Here is a 21,590-nt window from a genome sequence, read left to right as displayed (position 1 = left end):
TTCCTGTGTTCTCACAGAATCCGCAAAGTAGGGGCCCCACTCCTAAACTGGGAACCAAGGGGGCGGTGCACACTGACGCGCAAACCCTCAAGGCCAGATAAGCTAACAGTCCTTGGGCTGTTTACCGAGGCAATCCTGCCCTCTGGGGACACGTCAATCAGACTCCAGGGACTATAAACCGCGGCTGTTCAAACCCCCCGAGGTTCAAAGGACAGCCGCGCGGCCACCCGGCCTCTGCCCCCGCCTGCACCCCTTCTCAGTGCCGCGCGCCACGTGAAACACAGCCGCCGCCCCCCGCCAAGCGGCGCGCGCACCCTGCCGCCTAGCGTCGCGTGACTAGGCTGGGGCCCGCGGGGTTAGCGCTCGCCCGCGCCACTTCCGACGCAGCCCTCGGTTCAAGTTCCGGGGCGCCGCGGAGCTCCTGGCCTGTGGATTGCGCGCGAAGCCCTTCGGTTCCGGGGCCAGGGGCCCCGCGGCGGCCGGGATGGAGGAGGCCGGAGCGGCGGTGGCCACGGCGGGGGAGGCCGAGTTGAACTTGTCCCGCCTCAGCATGTCCCCGGAGACTGTGGAGTTGGAGCTGGAGGCGCGGGGCGAGGAGCGGCGCGGTGCTCGTGAGGCGCTGCTCCGGCTGCTGCTGCCTTATAACCGTCTGGTGTCGCTGCCGCGGGCGCTGAGCAGCGGTTTCCAGCACCTCCAGCTGTTGGACGTGAGCGGCAACGCGTTGACCGCGCTCGGGCCGGAGCTGCTTGCGCTCAGCGGCCTGCGCACGCTGCTGGCCAAGAACAACCGGCTCGGCGGGCCCGGCGCGCTGCCCAAGGGCCTGGCCCAGTCGCCGCTCTGCCGCAGCCTCCAGATGCTCAACCTCAGCGGGAACTGCTTCCAGGAGGTGCCCGCGTCGTTGCTGGAGCTCCGCGCGCTGCAGACCCTCAGCCTGGGGGGCAATCAGCTGCAGAGCATCCCGGCCGAGATCGAGAACTTGCAGAGGTGAGCGGGGCCCTGGCCCAGAGTAGGGAAGCCCGGGGCGGCGTCCAGGAGCGCCCGAGCCCTAGGCCTGGTCTGGGCGCCGGTCATTTGTCACGTAACCAACCGCCTGCTTCCAGGCTCGCTCTTTAATTCTTTGGCAGTGGTCACTGCCCCGCCATCTCAGCGAGTTTTAAGTGAAGATCCTGTAAGATCGCGTGTGAGACAGCCTTTGGGATTGTGTTTTCCCTGAGCAGATTTTCGAGGCAGTTTTTCTTTTTTCTTGGGTTCCGAGGGATGTTGGGGGGGAGGGGGAGTGATCCCAACTGAGTAGGTACTCAAACAGATGTCCGTCGGAGGTGGTCACTTCCCTGCTCTGATGTCTGTGGTGGTTTTCCATGCCTTTTAGCATAACAGACAAGATACTCTGACCAAACCCCTGCTTCCCGCTCCATTTTCTGCTATCCTTTTCCTGTAGCAATACTAGCACTGTTTGTGAAATTCAGTGAGCCATGCAGTTTACCAGCACCAAAGGGGCACTTACTAAATACGCGGCGAATCGATGCAGGGCCTCTGTACATGTGCCGCTCCCTTTGCCTGGAATGTTGCCTGCACCTGACGAACTCCTGTTCATCCTTCAGAACCTACTTCCAGGACTGTCTGTTTTCTTCCTTTACTGGTTCCTGGACGGTTATTAGCTAAACTGGACTTCCTGTGTACCTCATTCATCCCACCATTGCATTTACCTTATTGATTATAATTCCTTGTTCAGAGGTCTGCCTCACCAGATTATTCAGTAAATAAATAGATATTGACTTAAATGGAAGGAGGAAGCAGAGAAACAGGAGAGCAAAAGTTTTCTAAAAGTGCTCTTCAGGGTGTGAGATATAGAGCAAGATTAAGTATATTGTCCAAAGTGGAAAAACAAAAACAAAAACACAATGTTTGTCATCTGTAAAATATTTCCACATCCTTTATTGAGTTTTCTGAGATAACAGAATATTAGAACTAGAAAGAGATAAGTATAGTGAAAAGAACATTGGATGGGAATAAGAACTCTTGGTGTCCCACCCTTAGGCAGGTCACTTAACATATCCTGACCACAGCTTCCTAATCTGAACAATAAGGCATTAGGACAAGATGTCCAATGACTCATCAACAGATATTTATGAAGTACTTAACCATGTGTCAGGCACTGTCCTAGGTACTGGGGATACAGTGGTGAACATGGTCCTGTTCTCCTGGAGTTAACATTCTAATTGGAGACATTAAACAATGAATTATAAACCTCATTTTTAAATACAGTTTTTGTAAGTTCTATGAAGACAAGTGGAGTGCCTTGAAATAACAGAGGGACCTGACTTTGATCCTTGAACAGGTAACATTTGAATTGAGAATGGAGAATTGAGAATTTTGAAGGAAGAATAAGAATTAACTAGGAGAGGGTGGGGTGGGTTCAGTCTAGGTAAAAGAAACAATGCATGTAAATGCCGGAGATCAAGGGGAACTGAAGGCCAACATTTTGAAAGGAAGACATTGTACTAGAGTGTAGTGAAAAAGTGGCCAAGAGTGAAAGTTGGCAGACAGAAACTTGGACCAATCCCAGGCCATGTGGGATCTTGAAGGCCATGGTAAAGTTTGGATTTTATTCTAAGTACACATGGGAAAGTTTTAAGCACATCAGCCTTTTTGCTGTGCAGCAAGGGTGGAGAGATGAAAAGAGATTTTGAGGGCTGCTTAAAGGAGGTCATTCTAGTAGCATGAGAGATGATGGTCACTTACACCTGGGTGATACTAGGAAAGATATTAAGAAATATAGAAAACTTGGACAGAGATTTAGACATAAAATTGACAGTCCTTGGTTCCTCCTAATTTTGAAGTTACATAATTCCAACCTTCTCATTTGACTCTTCTTAACATACTAAGAAATACCTAGAGCACTTATTTCCCATACATGGGGGGAAAGGTAGGCAAAAATCCTATTTATTGGAATGCTGTAGGCCCTGCAGTAGAGGCTCTAAATATCCTTTTTAATTCTCACAATGCCTTGGTGAGATGAGAAGAAACTGAGGCTTTGAGAGGCTAAGTTATAAGAACCCAAAGCCAATGAGTGGTAGAACTGGATTTGATCTCGGGATCTCTGAGTCCAAAACCAAGAATTTTCTTCGGTGACAGAATGGGGCTAGAACCTAATCCTTCTGACTTCTGTTACATATGCGATCAGGAGGATTGGTCAAAACTGTTTACTTGGTTGGTTGACCTGATTTTCTAGCTAATTAACTATGCTTTTTGGTCTTCGGCTTCAGTTGTGTATGGGATCTTTTTTGTCAGTGTTTTTCATTTTTCAGTCTTATGCTCCATTTCTCTTTACTGATAAGAATCAGTAAAGGTTTAGGCCATGTTCCAAATTTAAATTCTAGTTGACTATAGGCTAAAAGGGCCGTGTAGAAATAAAATCTTAGAAGTAAAAACACAATCTTAGAAAAGTAGAAACAACCTGGGCAATGGCCTGATTCACTTCCCGCCCCTCTGCCCACCTGCCTTTTTTAACAGATGAAGACATGAGATTTAGTATCAGTCACTTGCTTGAAGCCAGATAGTGACAATGAGATTCATGTGGTTCATGTACTTTAAAAGCTTGTGGTGAGTGATAATATTTAAAAATTATTCGATATAGGGATGCTCCCTCAAGAAAACTACTTTCTTTATCCACAGATGTATGGTTCTTATCTTTTTGTGTTTCTCTTCCTATGTCCTGCCTTCTTTTACAAAGCTGTCTCACTGGAATTCCATCTCCCTTTAACCAACCGTAATGTAGAACGAATTTATATTTTTGTTAATGTCATTTTTTTTAAAAAGATTTATTTATTTGACAGAGGAGAGATAACAAGCAAGAGAGAGCATAAGCAGGGGAAGCAGCAGACAGGGAGAGGGAGAAACGGACTCCCCACTGAGCAAGGAGTCCGACTCGGGGCTGGATCCCAGAACCCTGATTATTACCTGAGCTGAAGGCAGATGCTTAACTGACTAAGCCACCCAGGCGCCTCTCTTAATGTCATTTTTATTTGGGTGGAGGAGCAAAATATTTTTTACTTATACCTGTGGTTAAAGTTATTGGCACTAAGGGCCTCATCTGTTTTTTTAGTGGTTCATTGGCCTTGCTAGAAAAAAGGCACCCACTTCAGTATCCCTAAGGATTGGAGAATCAAGATACCTTTCCAAGAAACAAATTTAACATTGGTGGATTTTTTTTTAAATTATTATTTATTTGACAGAGAGAAATCACAAGTAGACTGAGAGGCAGGCAGAGAGAGAGAGAGGGAAGCAGGCTCCCTGCTGAGCAGAGAGCCCGATGCGGGACTCAGTCCCAGGACCCTGAGATCATGACCTGAGCCGAAGGCAGCGGCTTAACCCACTGAGCCACCCAGGCGCCCCAACATTGGTGGATTAATGCTAAACAGAAAGGAAGGGAAGAATTTTATAAATTCTATAAATGACTTTTCTGTTTTGATATTCATCAAACACTAAAAAATAGGCTTGTTCCAAGCTCGATGATCAATGCTGACAGAAATATACCACAAGAACTTTTAAACACTACAGTTCTGCTTAAAATTCAACAGTAGTTTCTTTTCTCCTTTCAAAAGCATTATTGGAAACAGTAGAATGTGTCTTGGAAGTTTAATTTGCCCAAATAACTGAAAGGCTTCAAGTCCATAGAACCTCGGAAATTATTTGAGTTTCAAAGTGAGAAATAGGTCTGAAAGTATAAATTTAATATGTTGGTTGTGTACTCTAATTAATGATAACCACAGAGAATTTATATGATTTTGAAATAGTGGGCTTAGTTATTTTTTAGAACATCAGATATTTTTCTGGTAAAGTTACAGTAACTACTAAAGTTTGGCATCCTTTCTTTCTGTGTACACTCCAAAGCATTGATAGGAGCAGACATTGAGACATAACTAACAACCAGACGCTAATTTCTCTCAATTCTTGACTTAAATAGAAAGGACAAGATTTGCTCTGAATCACTTTTACCTTTCTTCACCTTATTTTCTTTTCTCCATCATTAGACTCTGTTGCAAATTGTTCTTTATTTGACTATTAAATTCTTTATGAAAGGACTTTCAGGATTGCTAAATTTTTCCCCAGATAGTCTTCTCATTAAAATCGTTCCTTTTCTGGGATAATTTCTTTGGTTAGGATTCCAAATGTTCTTTCTATTCTACTCTATTCTATTCTATTCTAGTAGCTTCCCTCAGAAAAAGAGAGATTTCTGAGTAATCAAGCATTAACTTACACCATATTTGGTAGATCAAATAATCCTGCTCAGGAACTTTTTGTGTTTTTTTGTTGGCTTGTTTTGTTTTGTTTTGTTTTTCTAACCAGCATTCAGACATTTACGTTTAAGAGAATAATTATAGCTACACAGTTGATTTTTTCTACAAGATAATCTTCAAAAGAGAAAAAAATAACATATCAGAATTAAAGTTGTCTGCTTACTTATACTAAGCATTGTAATTCAAAAGAGAGATGCAATCTTGGAAAGATTTGCACAATCAGAAATAGGAAAAAGTATGAATATATTTTTAAATTGACAAAACTTAAGATTCAAGTTAGCTTTTTAAAATCACTACATATCAAGGAAGTCTGAGATTATGAAAGACAGATAGAAATTCGACAAATGAAAGAAATTGTACCTAAGAAAATACATGTAAGTTACTCTAAAGGACTTTGAAGTAAGTATGATTTCTAACTTCAGAGAGGTGAAGGTAGGAACTTCATCAACGAAACAAGAATAAGAAAGTTAAAAACAAACAATTATGAAAATCCCAGTTAGAATTCCTAGAAATGAAAAAAAAGGTAATTGTGAACTCAGTGTGCCGAATAGTATACTGAAGTCAGCTGATGAATGAATCATTAAGCTAAAAGATCTTGCTGAGGCATTCTCCTGGAATGCAGCACAAAAAAAATAAAGAAATGGAGAGTAAAGGGGTGCCTGGGTGGCTTAAGTTGTAATCCCAGAGTCCTGGGATCGAGTCCTACTGTGTCAGGCTCCCTGCTCAGCTGGTCCCTGCTTGTATGCTCTCTCTCTGTCTCACTCTCTCCCTCACTCTCTATCTTTCTCACAAATAAATAAAATCTTAAAAAAAAAAAAAAAAGAAAGAAAGAAAGAAAAGAAAAGAAATGGAGAGTATGAAAGGAATGTTTCTTTCATGTAAAATTGATCCTGAAATTCAAACTGCTGTTTAGTAAGAATTGTAGAAAGAGAATAGAGAAAACGTAGGAAAGGCTATGTTTGATGTAATAGTAGCTAACAGTTCCCCACAATTAAAGGAAGAGCACTCTAAACTGATATCTTGCAACATTCAGTAAAACTTTAGAACAATAGAGAAAAAAGGCCCTAATGGCTCCTAATGAGAAAAAAACTGATTACCTACAGAGGAACAATAGTAATACTGGCTGTAGTAAGATAATGGAATAGTATCTTCTTAGTGCTAAGGAAAAGTAATGTCAACCTAGAATTTTATGCCTAGCCAAGCTGTTACTCAACAGTGAAGGAAAGAGGTAAAAACATAAAAGACAAAGAATTCAAAGATTAACAACCATGGTCCTTACGGAAAAACTTGTTAAATATATGCTCTAAGAAAAATGGACTTTAAAAGAAATAGCAAGGTCTTTACTAGCATAGCAAGTTTGTACCTCACAGCTTGAAAACAAGCTTATCTAGGGCCAACCTATTTTTGGGTATGAGAACTAATTGTTTTTTTTTTTTTAAGATTTTATTTATTTATTTATTTATTTGACAGAGAGATCACAAGTAGGCAGAGAGGCAGGCAGAGAGAGAGGAGGAAGCAGGCCCCCTGCTGAGCAGAGAGCCTGATGTGGGGCTTGATCCCAGGACCCTGGGATCATGACCTGAGTTGAAGACAGAGGCTTTAACCCACTGAGCCACCCAGGTGCTCCGAGATTCTAAGCTAACTTTTTTTCCTTTTTTTGAGGGAGAGAGAGAGATAGCGAGAGACACAGAGATAGAGAGAGAGAGAGGATGAGCTGAAAGGAGAGGCAGAAGCAGGTTCTCCACTGAGCAGGTAGCCTGACTCGGGGCTCGAGCCCAGGATCTTAGGAACATGACCTGAGCTGAAGACAGACGCTTAACCAACTGAGCCACCTAGGTGCCCCGAGAACTAATTTTAATAAAATTTGGAATTATAAATAAAATAACAAGCTCCAAAAACAATGCCGAACAAAGAAATTGGTAAAACATATTGATGAATTTGAATAGTTACTAATTGGAAATAAGTTTATTTTCAAATCAAGATAGATCTAATTCTAAATGGTATAAAGAGAAGAACAGAAAGGAGCATGGGTGTGTGTTTGGGAGTGAGAGGGAGAGCAGAGCAAATTCAAGGGGGTAACTACTAGCAAGACAGAAATAGCATATACAGTTCAAAATAGTAGAGGGAGAATGGGAAGAAGAGAAACTTGAATGAAATATGACAAAAGAACAGAAGAGAAAAAAGATATTTAAGTATACCATGTTAATAGAAAACACGGGTCTAAACTTACCAAAATCAAGTTGCATCCTGCTTATAAGAGTTATACTTAAAATAGAAATACCCCAATAAATTAAAAATAATAGGATAGAAAAAGATGTACCAAAGAAATCTCTATCATTTCATGTCTGTACTACCTCATTAGGCTACAGTCTGGTCATCCAACTTCAACTCCTCCCATTGTGCTCTCTGCTCCCCACCACTTACTAAGCTGGTAGACACAGTGATCTTTCTAAAGTGTAAGTAAAGTTACACAACTTTGTTCAAAATCCTTCCTACTTAGGATAAAATTCAAAATCCTTACTGAGGCCCAAAAGGCCCACGCAACCTCTCTGACCACCACTCTCCCCCTTCTACCACCCTCATGTACAAATGGCAACACACCAAGCATTTTCTATCTTAGGAATTTGTACTCATTCATTTCATTCATATTTCTGTTCACATGTCATCTAAAAGAAACCTTTCCTAACTACCCTGTCTAGAATTTCACTTCCATTACCATCTGATTACCTCCCTTTTTAGGGAGGTAACACTTAAAGCCCTCAGACGTAATACTTGTACATTCACTGATTTATTATCTATCTCACTAGACTGTAAGGTCAAGAATTCGATCTTATTTATACTGTGTTCCCTAGAATGGTGCCTGGCACATGGTAGATGCCTAGTTCATATTTGTTAATTAGGCACTTTGTTTAACATATAATATTATTCCATTTTGAAGAGGAAGAAACGGGCATAACAAGAATAAGTAACTGGCTTAAGTTCTTATACTGGTGAATGGTGGTTTAAATGAAATGAATACAGACAAAAATAAAACCAAGAGGCAATATTGATAATTAAAAGAAATAGATTTTAAGACAAACGGATTAAAAGGGAAAAAAAGAAATGCTTCATGTGAGTTAAGGAACAGTCAGCAAAGATTTATTTGTGTTATAGCTTCTATATTTTAAGGGGAAAGAGCAAAACTTGGTAATTATAAAGGGAAGAAGGAAAACTGCGGTTCTGGTAGAAGACTAACCATCAGAGCAAGGAGGCAAAAGAATCAGAGAGGCTATAAAAATTTTGGGTTGCACAGTTAATAAGTTCAATATTAGTAGCTCCACATTCATTTTACACATGCAAAATGTGAACAAAAGTAGACCATGCTCTAGGTCACAGAGGAACAAGGTTATGGAGGACATATATTTAACAACGAAGCTCCCAGCATATTAATAACAGAAAACCATATAAACTTGTGAGAAAAATGGGTAAAGAATAAGAACAGTCAATTCTCTGAAGATACACAAATGGCCAAAAACATATACAGAGATGCTGAATTCATTAATATCTAGAGAGTTAATGGTTCCATTTTTTACATAATAAAATAATAAAAAAGTAAATAAAATATAAAACAAACAATAATAAGTATTGGCAGGGTTATATGGTAAGAAGGACTCTTAATTTGCTAATTAAGGATTTGTAATTAGCTGTACCTCTGCAGAATAACTTGGCTTTACCTTTTAACCTTACTATCTTAACCTTATATTGTAAAATCTTACCGTGGAAATCTGATATAGTGAATCTGGATGGGGCCTGGAATTTGCAGCTTTAAAAGTATCCCAGATAATTCTTATCCTGGAAGTTTGGGTAATAGTTTATGGGCTATTTTTTCCCCACATTCAAAGATGTCTTAAAAGAATGCTAGTCTAAATGCTATGCTTAAAAGAATGCTATGTCTAAAATGTTGGTGACTTGATGGAAAATAAGGTAACTATCTGGAACTTTAATTTCATGATAGTGGTCGTTTTACACAATTTAGAAAGCTCCTGAAGAATGCTTTTGCTATAATAAGAACAAAGAAAAAATATAGAGTTCAGCCATGTTTTCCCATTCTTTTCAGAAAAAGGTTAGTGGTTTTCCCATTGCCTAAAAAGTGCATGAAATCCATGCCTACCAGCACAAAATCCGGCTTTCCTTCAGCCTTTTCTCTGGAATCTTCATCAGGAGCTCTGCTCTTCTGTTTAAAAGATGTGTCCATTGTCCCATAAAAGCCCTCCCCTCCAACCTGAAGTGCCTTCTTTCTTCCCATCTGCATGGGCCAAATTCATGGTCCATCTGAAGTCACAACACTTCTCCAAAACTTTTGCCAGTCCTAAGCACTGTGTCCTTTTCTTACTTCTCTGCTTTTTTAAACTCCTCTGTCATTTATGGATCGCTCTACTTATTTTGGTATTTTAATCAGGTTATACTTACTGTTGGCCTTGCTTTGAGTTTAATTATAATAGCATGTCTTACCTGCTTACCTATAATATAAGCTCTCTGAAAATTGCATTATTTCTCTAGAGGCTGTATAGCATATAGCAGATCCTAGATAAAGCATTTGCTGAATGAATAAATGAAATGTGTTGGTTGTAATAAAGACCTTGGGATGTCTTGTCCAATTTTTGTTTATATTTTTGTTTTTGTTCATTTATTTTTACAGTTTAGAGTGTTTATATCTCGGAGGAAACTTTATCAGAGAAATCCCACCAGAATTAGCAAATTTGCCTTCTCTCAGTTACTTGGTATTATGTGACAACAAAATCCAAAGTGTGCCTCCTCAGCTTTCACAGTGAGTAATTTTAGGCATTCTCAAAGTAAATAATACATGAGAATTACAGTTCTGAAGTTTGCTATGAGTTGAGTTGCTTATTTTTAACATTACTTTTAAATGCCCCAGTTAATGTCTCAAAATATTTGTTTAGCCTGTTTTGTCTAATCAAAAATAGAGTAATTTGGCATAGATTTCCCCAGGTTTTATGGAATTTTACTGATTTTATATTTGATATGAAACATTTTTATCCTGATGAAATAATGTGAAGGCTCTTGATTTCTGTTGCATTTTAAATCTTTCTTGTAGGTATCTAAATGATAAAGCTTGCTAAAAAAATCTTTAAATCTAGCATTTGTATCAGCCCAGCACATAAGAATACTGATTATTATTCTACATTCTGTAAGATCCTATGGGCAAATGTAATCTCATGATATTGACAAGTCTGTACTCTGGTTTAGTTTCAGCTCCTTTCTATTTTACTTCTGTTGGCCTTAATTGCTTAGGAAATCAAGTTCTTTGCTTAGCTTTCATAGTAGTTAGTTTGCTCACTGCCATTAATTTTTGTACTGCATTCATTGTAGGTTGCATTCGCTTCGTTCCCTCAGTCTTCACAATAACTTGCTGACATACCTGCCTCGAGAGATCCTCAACCTTATTCATTTGGAAGAGTTGAGTTTGCGAGGAAATCCATTGGTTGTTCGTTTTGTTAGAGATTTAACCTATGACCCTCCAACTCTCCTGGAATTAGCTGCACGGACCATTAAAATTCGAAATATTTCCTACACTCCATACGATCTTCCTGAGAATCTTCTTAGATACTTGAGCTCAGCCAGCAATTGCCCGAACCCAAAGTGTGGAGGTAAGTCAATTCAGTGTATATCTTTCCCATTCATTTAGCTATTTTTTATATTGATAAGTGTTTTTAATTAGTCATCTTCTTCCAGAGAAAGGCATTTAGCCTCTTTGTTTCCCTCACCCTTTCACCCTTTAACCAGAAAAGTAAGACATTTTTCCCTCCTCTCCCTTCCTTTTTCTTTTTTTTAAGTATTTTACAATTCCTACAAAAGGAAAGTACCCCAAAAGTCTCATCATATCTTGGAATTGTCACAAGATAATAGAGTAAGCTAGTAAAATAAAAAGAAACATAAACAGTCAAAACAGTTTAAAAAGAGCCTCCAAAATATTTAGCTACCTTTCATATTTATTTGAAGGACATTTTCCTAGACCCACTGTTATGAGTATCAGGTACCTTTATAGATTATGATTCAGAATGTAGGAGATTGGTTAAATGTGCCAATTTTGGAATATACCTTGGACTTTTATATTCTTATACATCCATGATTCAGAATTTCTTGAATTTAGGGACATGTGGGTGGCTCAGTTGGTTAAACATCTACATTTGGCTCAGGTCGTGATCCCAAGGTTCTGCCTGCTTCTCCCTCTGCCTGTTGCTCCCCCTGCTTGTGCTCAAGCTCACACACATACACTCTCTCTGACAAAATCTTTTAAAAAAATGTCTTGAGCTGATAGCATTTGGAGGGAATTAAAGAAATGAAAGACTGTAAGGCAGAGTAAAATAGAAGTTCAAAGTACTACTGGAAATCAAAGGAGTAAGAGAATACATTCTTGAAGGATGAGTTGTATTTTGATATGATAAATAAGATTGAGGATAGGAAAGTTTTCAGCTGGAGAGAGCAAAATTTGAGAAAAACAGTATGGGACACAATATTGGATGAGTAATAATTTGGCTCAAATATTATACAGTTAGGGAAGTACATGAAAGAGAAGTAGATGATAACATTGAGGCCTGGTTACAAAGGCCTAAAGTGCCAGGGTGTGTAGGTGGGAGCTGGTGACTGATAGCAGGTCATTTTATTTTGGGTCTCTCATAAAAGACTGCTTTTTAAAAATCTAATCAAATGTGAGTACAGAAGGTTTTTACCATTGTAGGAGAAATATAGGTGCTAAGGAGATGCTGCATAATGCTGATCAGAGCCAGGTGAGATTTTTCCTGGAAGTCCCATCATGCCTTGAAACTGTTTGAAGGTTAAAAGAGAGAAAATGATTTAAGTTCCTCAAAGAATATTAAAAAATAAAAAAGACACTCTTGGTTTACAAAAGGTGATCCTCTGGGCCATTTCTGGCCACTCACTCTTAGAAGCAGAAGGTGCGGTGCTGTGATATGCCAGATTAGAAGTGCTTAGCTTTCTCTGTAGCTCTCCTTTCCCAAGTTGGCTTTTTTTTTTTTTTTTTTTTTTTTTTAAGGATTTATTTATCAGAGAGCAAGAGCGAGCATGTGCACAAGCAAGGGGAGAAGGGAGCCGATGCAGGACTTAATCCCAGGATTCTGGGATGGTGACCTGAGCCAAAAGCGTATTGGACTGAGCCACCCAGGCATCCCTCAAGTTGGCTTTAACAGTGGTGAGGGACAGCATTCCCACCAGGCCTTAGGACATAATAACATGTCTAATCTGTTCTTTGAAAATATCCTTTCCTAAAAATGGACCTGTGTAAGAATTCTCTTTTATCTTTTAAATGTTTTTTTAAATGACTTTTTTTTTTAGTATACTGATGTAATTTATCTTAGAAACAAATATACTTTAAAAATTATTAGTTTAAAAATCAAGATTATACAGTAATTGGACCAGTGACATTTCTGCCCTCAGACTCATTAGCTATTGAACACTGAGTTAAAGAAAAGTAAAATTTTTTAAAGATTGATTTATGTTAGAGAGCACATGTACTTGAGTGCATGAGTTGTGGGGGGCAGAGGGAGAGAATCTTCAAGCAGTCTTCCCACCGAACACAGAGCCTGAGGGGCGTGGGGCATGGGCTCGATCTCACTACCCTTGTGATCACCACCTGAGCCATAATGAGAGTCGAAATCTTAACCAATTGAGTCACCTGGGTGCCCCAACAAAAATAAATTTATATTTTGAGGGATTTTTTTTGTTTTTGTAGAGTCTGAGATCCTAAACATGACAAGGTAATATTTAATATTTTGCTGTTCTAGTTCATGGTGACTCTATAAGGCTTTATTTTATTACTTCCATCTTTTTTTAGGATGCTAACACATTTTGGGGGATTTACTATCAATATTGGTTGACCAGTCTATTACTTTATTACTTTACTTTCCTAAATTATCCAAAGTAACATACCATGAAATCCCCTTTTTAAACTATGAATTATACTGACTACACAATCAGAAAATTAGAAAGCTAATGGGGGAAAAAAAGGTAAGTAGAAATCATTGTTTCTCCTTTGCTTGAACCACATCTTCTTAGTTTAGAGCCTTATGTGATACACAGAGTAGTCTTAGAGCATAGAGGTTGAGACTGGTCCGCAGAAGGGTGATGGGATGGGGTGCTTGGGTGGCTCAGTGGGTTAAAGCCTCTGCCTTTGGCTCAGGTCATGATCCCAGAGTCCTGGGATCAAGCCTCACATCAGGCTCTCTGCTCAGCAGGGAGCCTGCTTCTTCCTCTTTCTCTGCCTGCTTCTCTGCCGACTTGTGATCTCTGTCTGTCAAATAAATAAATAAAATCTTAAACCAAAAAAAAAAAAAAAAGAAAAGAAAGAAGAAGAAAAAGAAGGGTGATGGGACCCAGAATTGTAGGTGTTCCAGTTATACTGAACCCTGAGCTACAGTATCCTCTGCTTTCCTCACATCTCTAGCTGTAGTTTTACTTAGCTGAAGGGCCCCATCTCAGAGGCACTAAATTAGGAATTTAAAAAGGTGAATAGTGTTTCAGTCTACCTAACAGTATATAATTGTGTGAGAATCAAGTGAGATCATTCATGAAACAGCTCTGAAACCTGTAGATTTAGAGCCTTTGGAAATGTAAGATTTTCCCTTCCCAATACATAAGAAGATCAAAAGTCATCTGTTTTCTGCAAATTTTTTGAATGACAACAAATCTTTTAGGATCATTATTAAAGGAGTTTTGTGGGGTTTTTTTTTTTTAAAGATTTTATTTATTTATTTGAGAGAAAGAGAGCATGAGAGGATGAGTCGTGGGGAAGGGCAGGAGAGGAATAAGCAGACTCACCAGGGATCATGACCTGAGCCCAAGGCAGTTGCTTAACCAAGTGAGCCACCCAGGTGTCCCTTGCCGGCAAGGGGGGGGGGTGTTGGTTAAGCTTTTTGATGGTAGGGTAGTACCAAGGAATAGGTTGGGGAGTGGAGGAAGAACACTTCAGGTATCCTATAATCTCCATCAGCCATTGTTCACCAAGACACCCAGAGAAAAGAAGCTAACAGTATCCTTTTAATGCCAGCTCCCTTAGAGATAAGTCTTATCTGGCCTTCTCTTTGTAGCCAAATTGTCATCCCTAAGGCCTTCTGGTATTTCTGTAAATAGCTATAGAAGCAACTATTGCTTCTGCTTAAAATTCACAGAAAAGGAGACTTTATATGACTTTTCAGAATATTGGCGAAGGGGTTGAAAAAGAAATGGCTCTTTGCTTTGTAATGATTATTTTGTACTTAATTCCTTCTTCTCTCTAGGAGTCTACTTTGACTGCTGTGTCAGACAAATTAAATTTGTGGACTTCTGTGGGAAGTACCGCCTCCCACTGATGCACTACTTATGTTCCCCAGAATGTTCTTCCCCTTGCAGTTCTGCCTCTCACAGCTCCACATCCCAGAGTGAATCTGACTCGGAGGACGAAGCTAGTGTCGCTGCACACAGAATGCAGAAAGTTCTTCTTGGTTGAAAAGAATGGAGGGTGGTATGATACATGTAAAAGAACTGAGCAAAGGTGATTGGAAAAGAAAAAGACTTTGAAATGGTATCTTCATCTTTAATGTCCATGAAAGAGTTGGAGATGATAGAAAAGATTTTGTATTTTATCTTCCCATTCAGCAGGAATGAGTCCAGTTCCATTTTTGGATTCTTTGAATATAATTCACTCTGAATGATGGTTTCGAATTTAGCTGATTGTTTGCAGTTTTATTGTTTGCAATTTTCACTCAAGTTTTGCATGAATCACATGGCACAATGGAGCATTCTGAAGAGCAGTGCTATAATAAACCATGGGTGGTGTAACATGTGACTGTTGAGATGAAGAAAGAAATGATCAGAGCTGTAATTATTACCAGAGTTGTCCTTGGGTTTAGACCGAACACTTGCCTTAACAGGATTAGCCCTCCCTTCTTGTATTGCCCATGTGTCTAGATTACAGAGCTATTCACATAAGCTCACAGATGGTTACATAGGACCTAACCCTTGCTGACCTACTAACTGGTAAAGTAAGGGATATAACTTTTATGTGGAATTTTAAAACTCTTTAGTTCTGCTCCTTTGTTCTATATGATTGCTGTTTCCTTCCTGTAATTCAGCAATGACTGTTAAAGTGCCTTAATCCTAGCAAGATTTTAGAAATTTATTCAAGTAATGATGCCAGAGCAGCCTGTATAACCTGACATACTATGCAGAACACTTTAAAATATGCTTTAACAGAATTAGGTAAACAGCTGTTTATCTGACATAAGAGCTCACAGCCACTTTAACTTGAATTTTTTGTTTAAACATGAAGTGATCCCCTTGTAAGGAAATCACTTTTGCACTTAATGAGAAGCAACAGTCTTGATTAATCTTTTCATCATAAGACAGAATAATAGCTTTTGATTTAAAAATCTGTCAGACTTCTTTTGACAGAAAAGAGATGTAAGCTTAGAAAGCTTCTTTGTATCTTCCATTAAAGGAGTGGGAAAATGATTTTAAAAATTTTAAGTCATGTCTGACTCCTTTGCCTGTGTGTACTGATCTGTAACTTTCTCTACGTTTTAAAGAAAATCTAGAAAACAATTACAAGCCAAATAAAATTGTGGGCAGCCATTATTTGTGTAAAGACTTTAAGGCAGTCTTTCAATTATAAGAAATAGAATAATTTCCAAAACTAATTTAACCATGGAATACTTTTTTGAAAGTAATGTATTGATAACATGTAAAACTTCTTAAATATATCCCTTAAGTATGGCAGAAAAATGTTTCACAAATTAATTGCTATTAGAAATGACCAAATTTTTATTAACTAGCTAACTTGGAATAAAAATTGAATAGTAGAATTATAATTTTGATATTATAAAATACACAAAACATACTAGCAGTCATTAGGTAACCAATAATAAAATGATGGGAGTTTTGGGGTTTTTATGGTTTTTTTTTAATAAAATGATTTTTTTATTGGTAAATGTTACCTATACAATAAAATGTAGATCAGAAACACATTAGAACATCAAAAGCTCTCCCTTCTGACTTCCTGGCATTCACAACTAAGGCACAACATTTCTTAAAAGCAGATTGTTGTATGATAATAATAATGTACATATGTTGGGTTTTTGTTTTGTGTATTTTTTACTTTAGAAGAAAATATATTGTAGGATAGTTCAGAGTTTATTATGTGTTATTCATGAAACATCATGATGGAGTTTCATGACTGCAGTTGTGAAACGCTGCTATAAAGTGAATCCCTTCACCTTGTTAGAATGTAATAATGTTTTTTCCTTTTGAGAAATTTCTAGATCTCTATAGGTAATCTAGTATGTTTCTGCTGCTTAGCAAAGTAGTACATAGGTGATTAGATTATAAAATGAAAGTAATGTAAACTCTTTGTTTACTTCTCCGTTTAGACACAGCAAGCTACATATGAAATTATTAAAGGAAAAGGTAACAGGCAGTGCCTAAGTGAGAAGCCCAAAGTGTTCTGTATCTGACTTAGTTAATAGCAATACATAAAATATTTTCATAGAAAATAATGTATTCATAGTAAAATACCCAAATTGATAGGACCAAATTTTTCTGGCTTAAATGCCACAGTTTACTTCCTAATCCTTTACTAGCTTGGATAATCTTCCAAGAGTTAGTCTTTGTAAAATAAATGGGTAGGTATATAAGTACAGTTAAGTGTTTCCCAGCTTCCCAGAAAGAAAGTAAACTGATTGACCTATTACATATGTAAATAGGCCCAACTAGAAACAGTTTCTGGCCTTTGCTATATATGCAGATGTGTACCATAATATACAATAACATGTTTGTTGTACATGTACATTTGAAAATCTAAGGTCAGTGTGCAGCTGTCTTTAGTGACTTTTACTGAAATCTATCTTTTTAAAAAAATTTTGACCTAATCTTTTAGAAGAGCTGCTAATAATTTCTAAGATTTTCTCTGTTTCTCTTCTCTACTCTCCCCCCCTTTTTTTTTTAATAACTTGTGATTGTAGAAATTAGCCAGAAGATGAGATACAAGGGACTTGATAATTTAGAAACCAGATAATCAACTCCTAAATCATATAGTTGACTATGTATTGCAATGATAGTCTATCTCTTTAGTTGCTAAGTCATATGTTTATATTTAAACTAGTTAATAAACTGTATTTTTGAGACTTAAGAATCTGTACTAATTTTCATAATGAAATAAGTTTTTGATAAAGCTCCAACTGGACAATTTTAGTGACCAGAACTTCTGTGGATAGAACTACTTAACCACAGCATTAATGTGTTTAGAATGGAATTCTTCAGTGTTAATATTTGAAATGGAAATGGGTACGTTGAACATTCTTAGTAATCTTTATTCCTAGAATCCAATTCTCAGTGTCACCAACTCAGTTTGAATAGTCCTAGGATTTTAGGAAATAAGATTAGCTGATAACAATATCTTGCTTCCTTGGTGCCAGGGATTGGCTGACCTAAGGACAAGTTAGTCAAGGTTCTTAGGATTCCTGGTATTTGAATACCAGAGGAAGATCTGAGGGTTATTTTGCATTTTACTTCTCAGTGTGTGCCAGAGGAGTCTCTTGTTTGGAAATTCTTAACTATTTGGAACTTCAAATTACCAAATGTAAAAGTAAATATGCATTATAAACGGTACCTCAAATTTGAGAAATTTTTATGTTGATGTAAATAAAAGTTAAAGGCCTAGAGCAGAGTAATACTGCAGACCAGTCCTGCCAAACTGCCAAAATGATATCATGGTAGATATGAATTTAAGCAAAAGAAGAGAAGGAAAAGGCTGATTGCTGGAGTATTAAATGAAAGAAATCTTTGAAAGTAACAAAGGGCCAGGACAGAGGAGTCACCAGATACCCAGGTATATCCCTAAGCCAAGAAAGTTCTTTAAAGTAATAGTAAATTGTTTTAAAATCACATGGCTTATTTACCACCTGAAAGCCTTTATCTCTAAATATTTTTGGTTTCTGCTACTGGAAGATTATCCACTTCCTTCCATAAAGATGGGCCAGCAAGGAAATGGGATTTTCTTACGCCAACCTTGCTCTTTTCAAAGGGAGAAAGTAATACCTCATTAACCTGGAATTTGTGTTACAGCCTTGGTTAATGTTTACCTTGTCACTATGTAAAAAAGAAAAAAAATACTAAGTAAATAATTAGTACAAATAAAGTTTGATCTTTTAAAACATTTTAGCAGTATTTATTTATATAAAAACTTATTCTACATAATAAGACCCTTTTTAGGCAAAACAGTTACAAAACATGTATATAATTAAACTGCACTTATTTAGAAATATCTCATTTTTACTTAAATGACCCCCTCACTTCTTATCCAAAGTAGATATTTTATTATGTTAGTATAAATATTACTCCCTATTTAGTTCAAAATAGTCAGCTTTTAAGTTGTGCTGGGTGTTAACAGTAAAGGCTGATGTGCATGTTTTTAGGCAACATGATCTGTGATACATAGTTCTGATTCCTTTTGTATAGAAAAATACTTGACTGTCACTGTTTCTGTATTAAGCACTATTCTCTTATAACACTAATTTGATTAACTTAATAACATCCACTTTTGTATTTTCATTATAGTTGTGATGTTTTTAAAGGCAGCAGTATCTTCATTTGTGCTCAGAAAGTGTGTGCCTTAAATCCTCCACTGTAGACCCAAGTCTGGGGAACTGTGTCATTTAGTAAGTTGTTTGTGACAGGGTAATGACCCTTTGCATTTGACTTGAGGGAGAAAGACTGAGTGACCTGAGGGATTCCTTCCCCTAAAACAGGGCTTTTATGGCTTTTGTAGAGGGAATCCCAGTCATGCATACTATTGGAGGAGGTCAAGTCCTAAGGATCAGAGTCCCCTGAAATAAAATTAGTGAGAAGGTATATTCTTTTTTATATTAAAAAGAAAATTTATCTGCTACCACTAAGAGATGACAGCAGTTCCCAACCATCTTCATACTAATAGCATGATTTAAAGGTATTACTGCTGTGAGGCCTAGGATATTTTGTGAGTGGTTTCTTTGTAACACTAGGTTGCAAGGGGCTATATTTTAACATTTTACTTGTAAATATCTCTATTCTTCTATCATTCCTTGGTCCATATTTGCTAAGAATTGATGTAGAAAATAATAGTTCACTAACAACAAACATTGAACACTCACAGGGTAATACTGATTTGGGTGCTACTAGACTTTTACCTGAGATTTATCAGTGTCAATTTATTCTAAAGGGTAGTATTCAATCTAATACATACTAAAATTTATGAATTTAATGAAGGTTATTTATATACCATTGTACCAGTAGACCATGGTTAGGTTGACTAAGTGCGTTTACCAGAACTTACTTTGTGAATAAATAACTCTTTTATCCTACATTGTGGTTAGAAGAATCTGGGATAAGACTGAAAGCGCTATTGCTGGTACTACAAAAATATTACTAAACTGGTTAATTCTTATGTCACAACTAATGTTTTAAGAGACTCCTTTATTAAACGGTTGACATTGATGAGATGTTATGTATGTTATTGAGAAGGAATTTAACTTCAACAATCACTTTACAACAGTACAATCATGGAGAGCCCTGTGTGTCCGTAATTAGGGTTTGTTGCATTTCTGAGCCCACTTGTATTCATGAGAAACAAATATGGGAGAAATATTTTAAGTTACCAGTATTTTAACTTTTTATAAAGTTTGGGACTTTATAAAACTTTAAAGTATCAACAAAGGATATTAAAATATATGTACTTTTACTTTAGTCAAATTACTAAATTTCATTGTCTTATTTCTTAGTTTTCATTTATATTGTTTCTTAGTTTTATGTATTTGAAATCTTGTGAATTAGGAATATCTATATAAGTATGTAGATATTTAAAACAATGATAACAATAAATGTAATTCAGCAATGTGACTCAACAATTAAATTTCCTTTTCAGGACAAGATATAGTTAAGTGCATCAGATTTATGTATTAATTTGTAATGGTAAATGCTCTAGAAAAAAATTTAAGCTACTTCAATTCTATACCTCCTTTCTCCCCCACAGGACATACAAGAAAATGTGATGTTATATTAACCCTCTGTGTGAATTTTGCCTTATTAAACATTGTGCCTTATTTTATTAAAAGTGCTTTCTTGGAATTTGAGTCTGTATTCTGAAAAGTAACAATATTTTAAATGAATTGAATTTATTTTTAAAAATCCTAAAATCCTTACAATGTTGGTATTGGCCTGATTACTTGCTGAACTCACTGTTCATCTCTTTGAATTTCTTCAATACATGAATACATACATGAGGCATGTATTAGCATTTACTCTCTTGCTACATACAAAGCATTAAAGATGAATTAGATTAGGTCCTTTTCTACTATGTTTGCTTCTGCTTCCACAGTCTTTTTATTTTTATTTTTATTTTTTTCAAGATTTTATTTATTTATTTTCCAGAGACAGAGGGAGAGAGAGTGAGCGAGCACAGGCAGACAAAGAGGCAGGCAGAGGCAGAGGGAAAAGCAGGCTCCCTGCCGAGCAAGGAGCCCAATGTGGGACTCGATCCCAGGACCCTGGGATCATGACCTGAGCGGAAGGCAGCTGCGTAACCAACTGAGCCACCCAGGCGTCCCTTTATTTTTTTATTTATTTAAGATTTTATTTATTTGACAAAGAGACTGCAAGAGAGGGAACACGAGCAGGGGGAGTGGGAGAGGGAGAAGTAGTCTTCCCCCCAAACAGGGAGCCTGATGGCTGGATCCCAGGACTGAGATCATGACCTGAGCTGAAGGCAGATGCTTAATGACTAAGCCACCCAAGTGCCCCTGCTTCCACAGTCTTAACAGACTTATGGATGCATGCTCAAATAAGAGGTTGGTGAGTTCATTTTGCTAACGAAGGTCAGGTACTTAATTGTGTTTAATCTGGAATCAAACAGTTGTAAGACAAAGTAGTATAGTACTAACTGAGCACACTAATATTACAGTACTTAGTATTGTTTTTAATGCCATTTGGTGGCCCTATAACACCCTACATTTTTCTAGATTCCAACATTTGAAAGAATTGTGGCTGATTGTGAGTTGAGGTAAACAGAATGGGTAGGAAAGACACACTCTGCAAAAACAGATAATATTTCAAATTTGCTGAGATGGAAAAAGCTTAACACTTCCCGGCTAGTATACAGGAGGGCTTCTTGGTGAGGAGAGGCTCAGAATTTGAAGGGTACAAGCGGAAGACCATGGGGTGTAACTCTGAGCTCTTTCCTTTCTTGAGGATAAAACTCCCTACCTGCCC

The 21,590-nt window shown here is 37.8% G+C and overlaps 1 protein-coding gene across 1 annotated transcript; it reads left to right on the top strand.

Annotated features, from left to right (window-relative positions):
* The first annotated feature begins 384 nt into the window (after positions 1–384).
* LRRC58 (leucine rich repeat containing 58) lies at positions 385–20,450 on the top strand. The gene is made up of 4 exons (XM_044251461.1): positions 385–984; positions 9,979–10,107; positions 10,671–10,948; positions 14,594–20,450. Exons 1-4 carry the CDS (start codon positions 485–487, stop codon positions 14,800–14,802), a joined length of 1,116 nt encoding a protein of 371 aa, XP_044107396.1. The 5' UTR covers positions 385–484; the 3' UTR covers positions 14,803–20,450.
* The last annotated feature ends 1,140 nt before the right edge of the window (positions 20,451–21,590 follow it).

The sequence above is a fragment of the Neovison vison genome, chromosome 6, assembly GCF_020171115.1.
Source record: "Neovison vison isolate M4711 chromosome 6, ASM_NN_V1, whole genome shotgun sequence".
NCBI classification, from domain to species: Eukaryota; Metazoa; Chordata; class Mammalia; order Carnivora; family Mustelidae; genus Neogale; species Neogale vison.
This window is presented reverse-complemented; position numbering and strand designations above follow the sequence as displayed.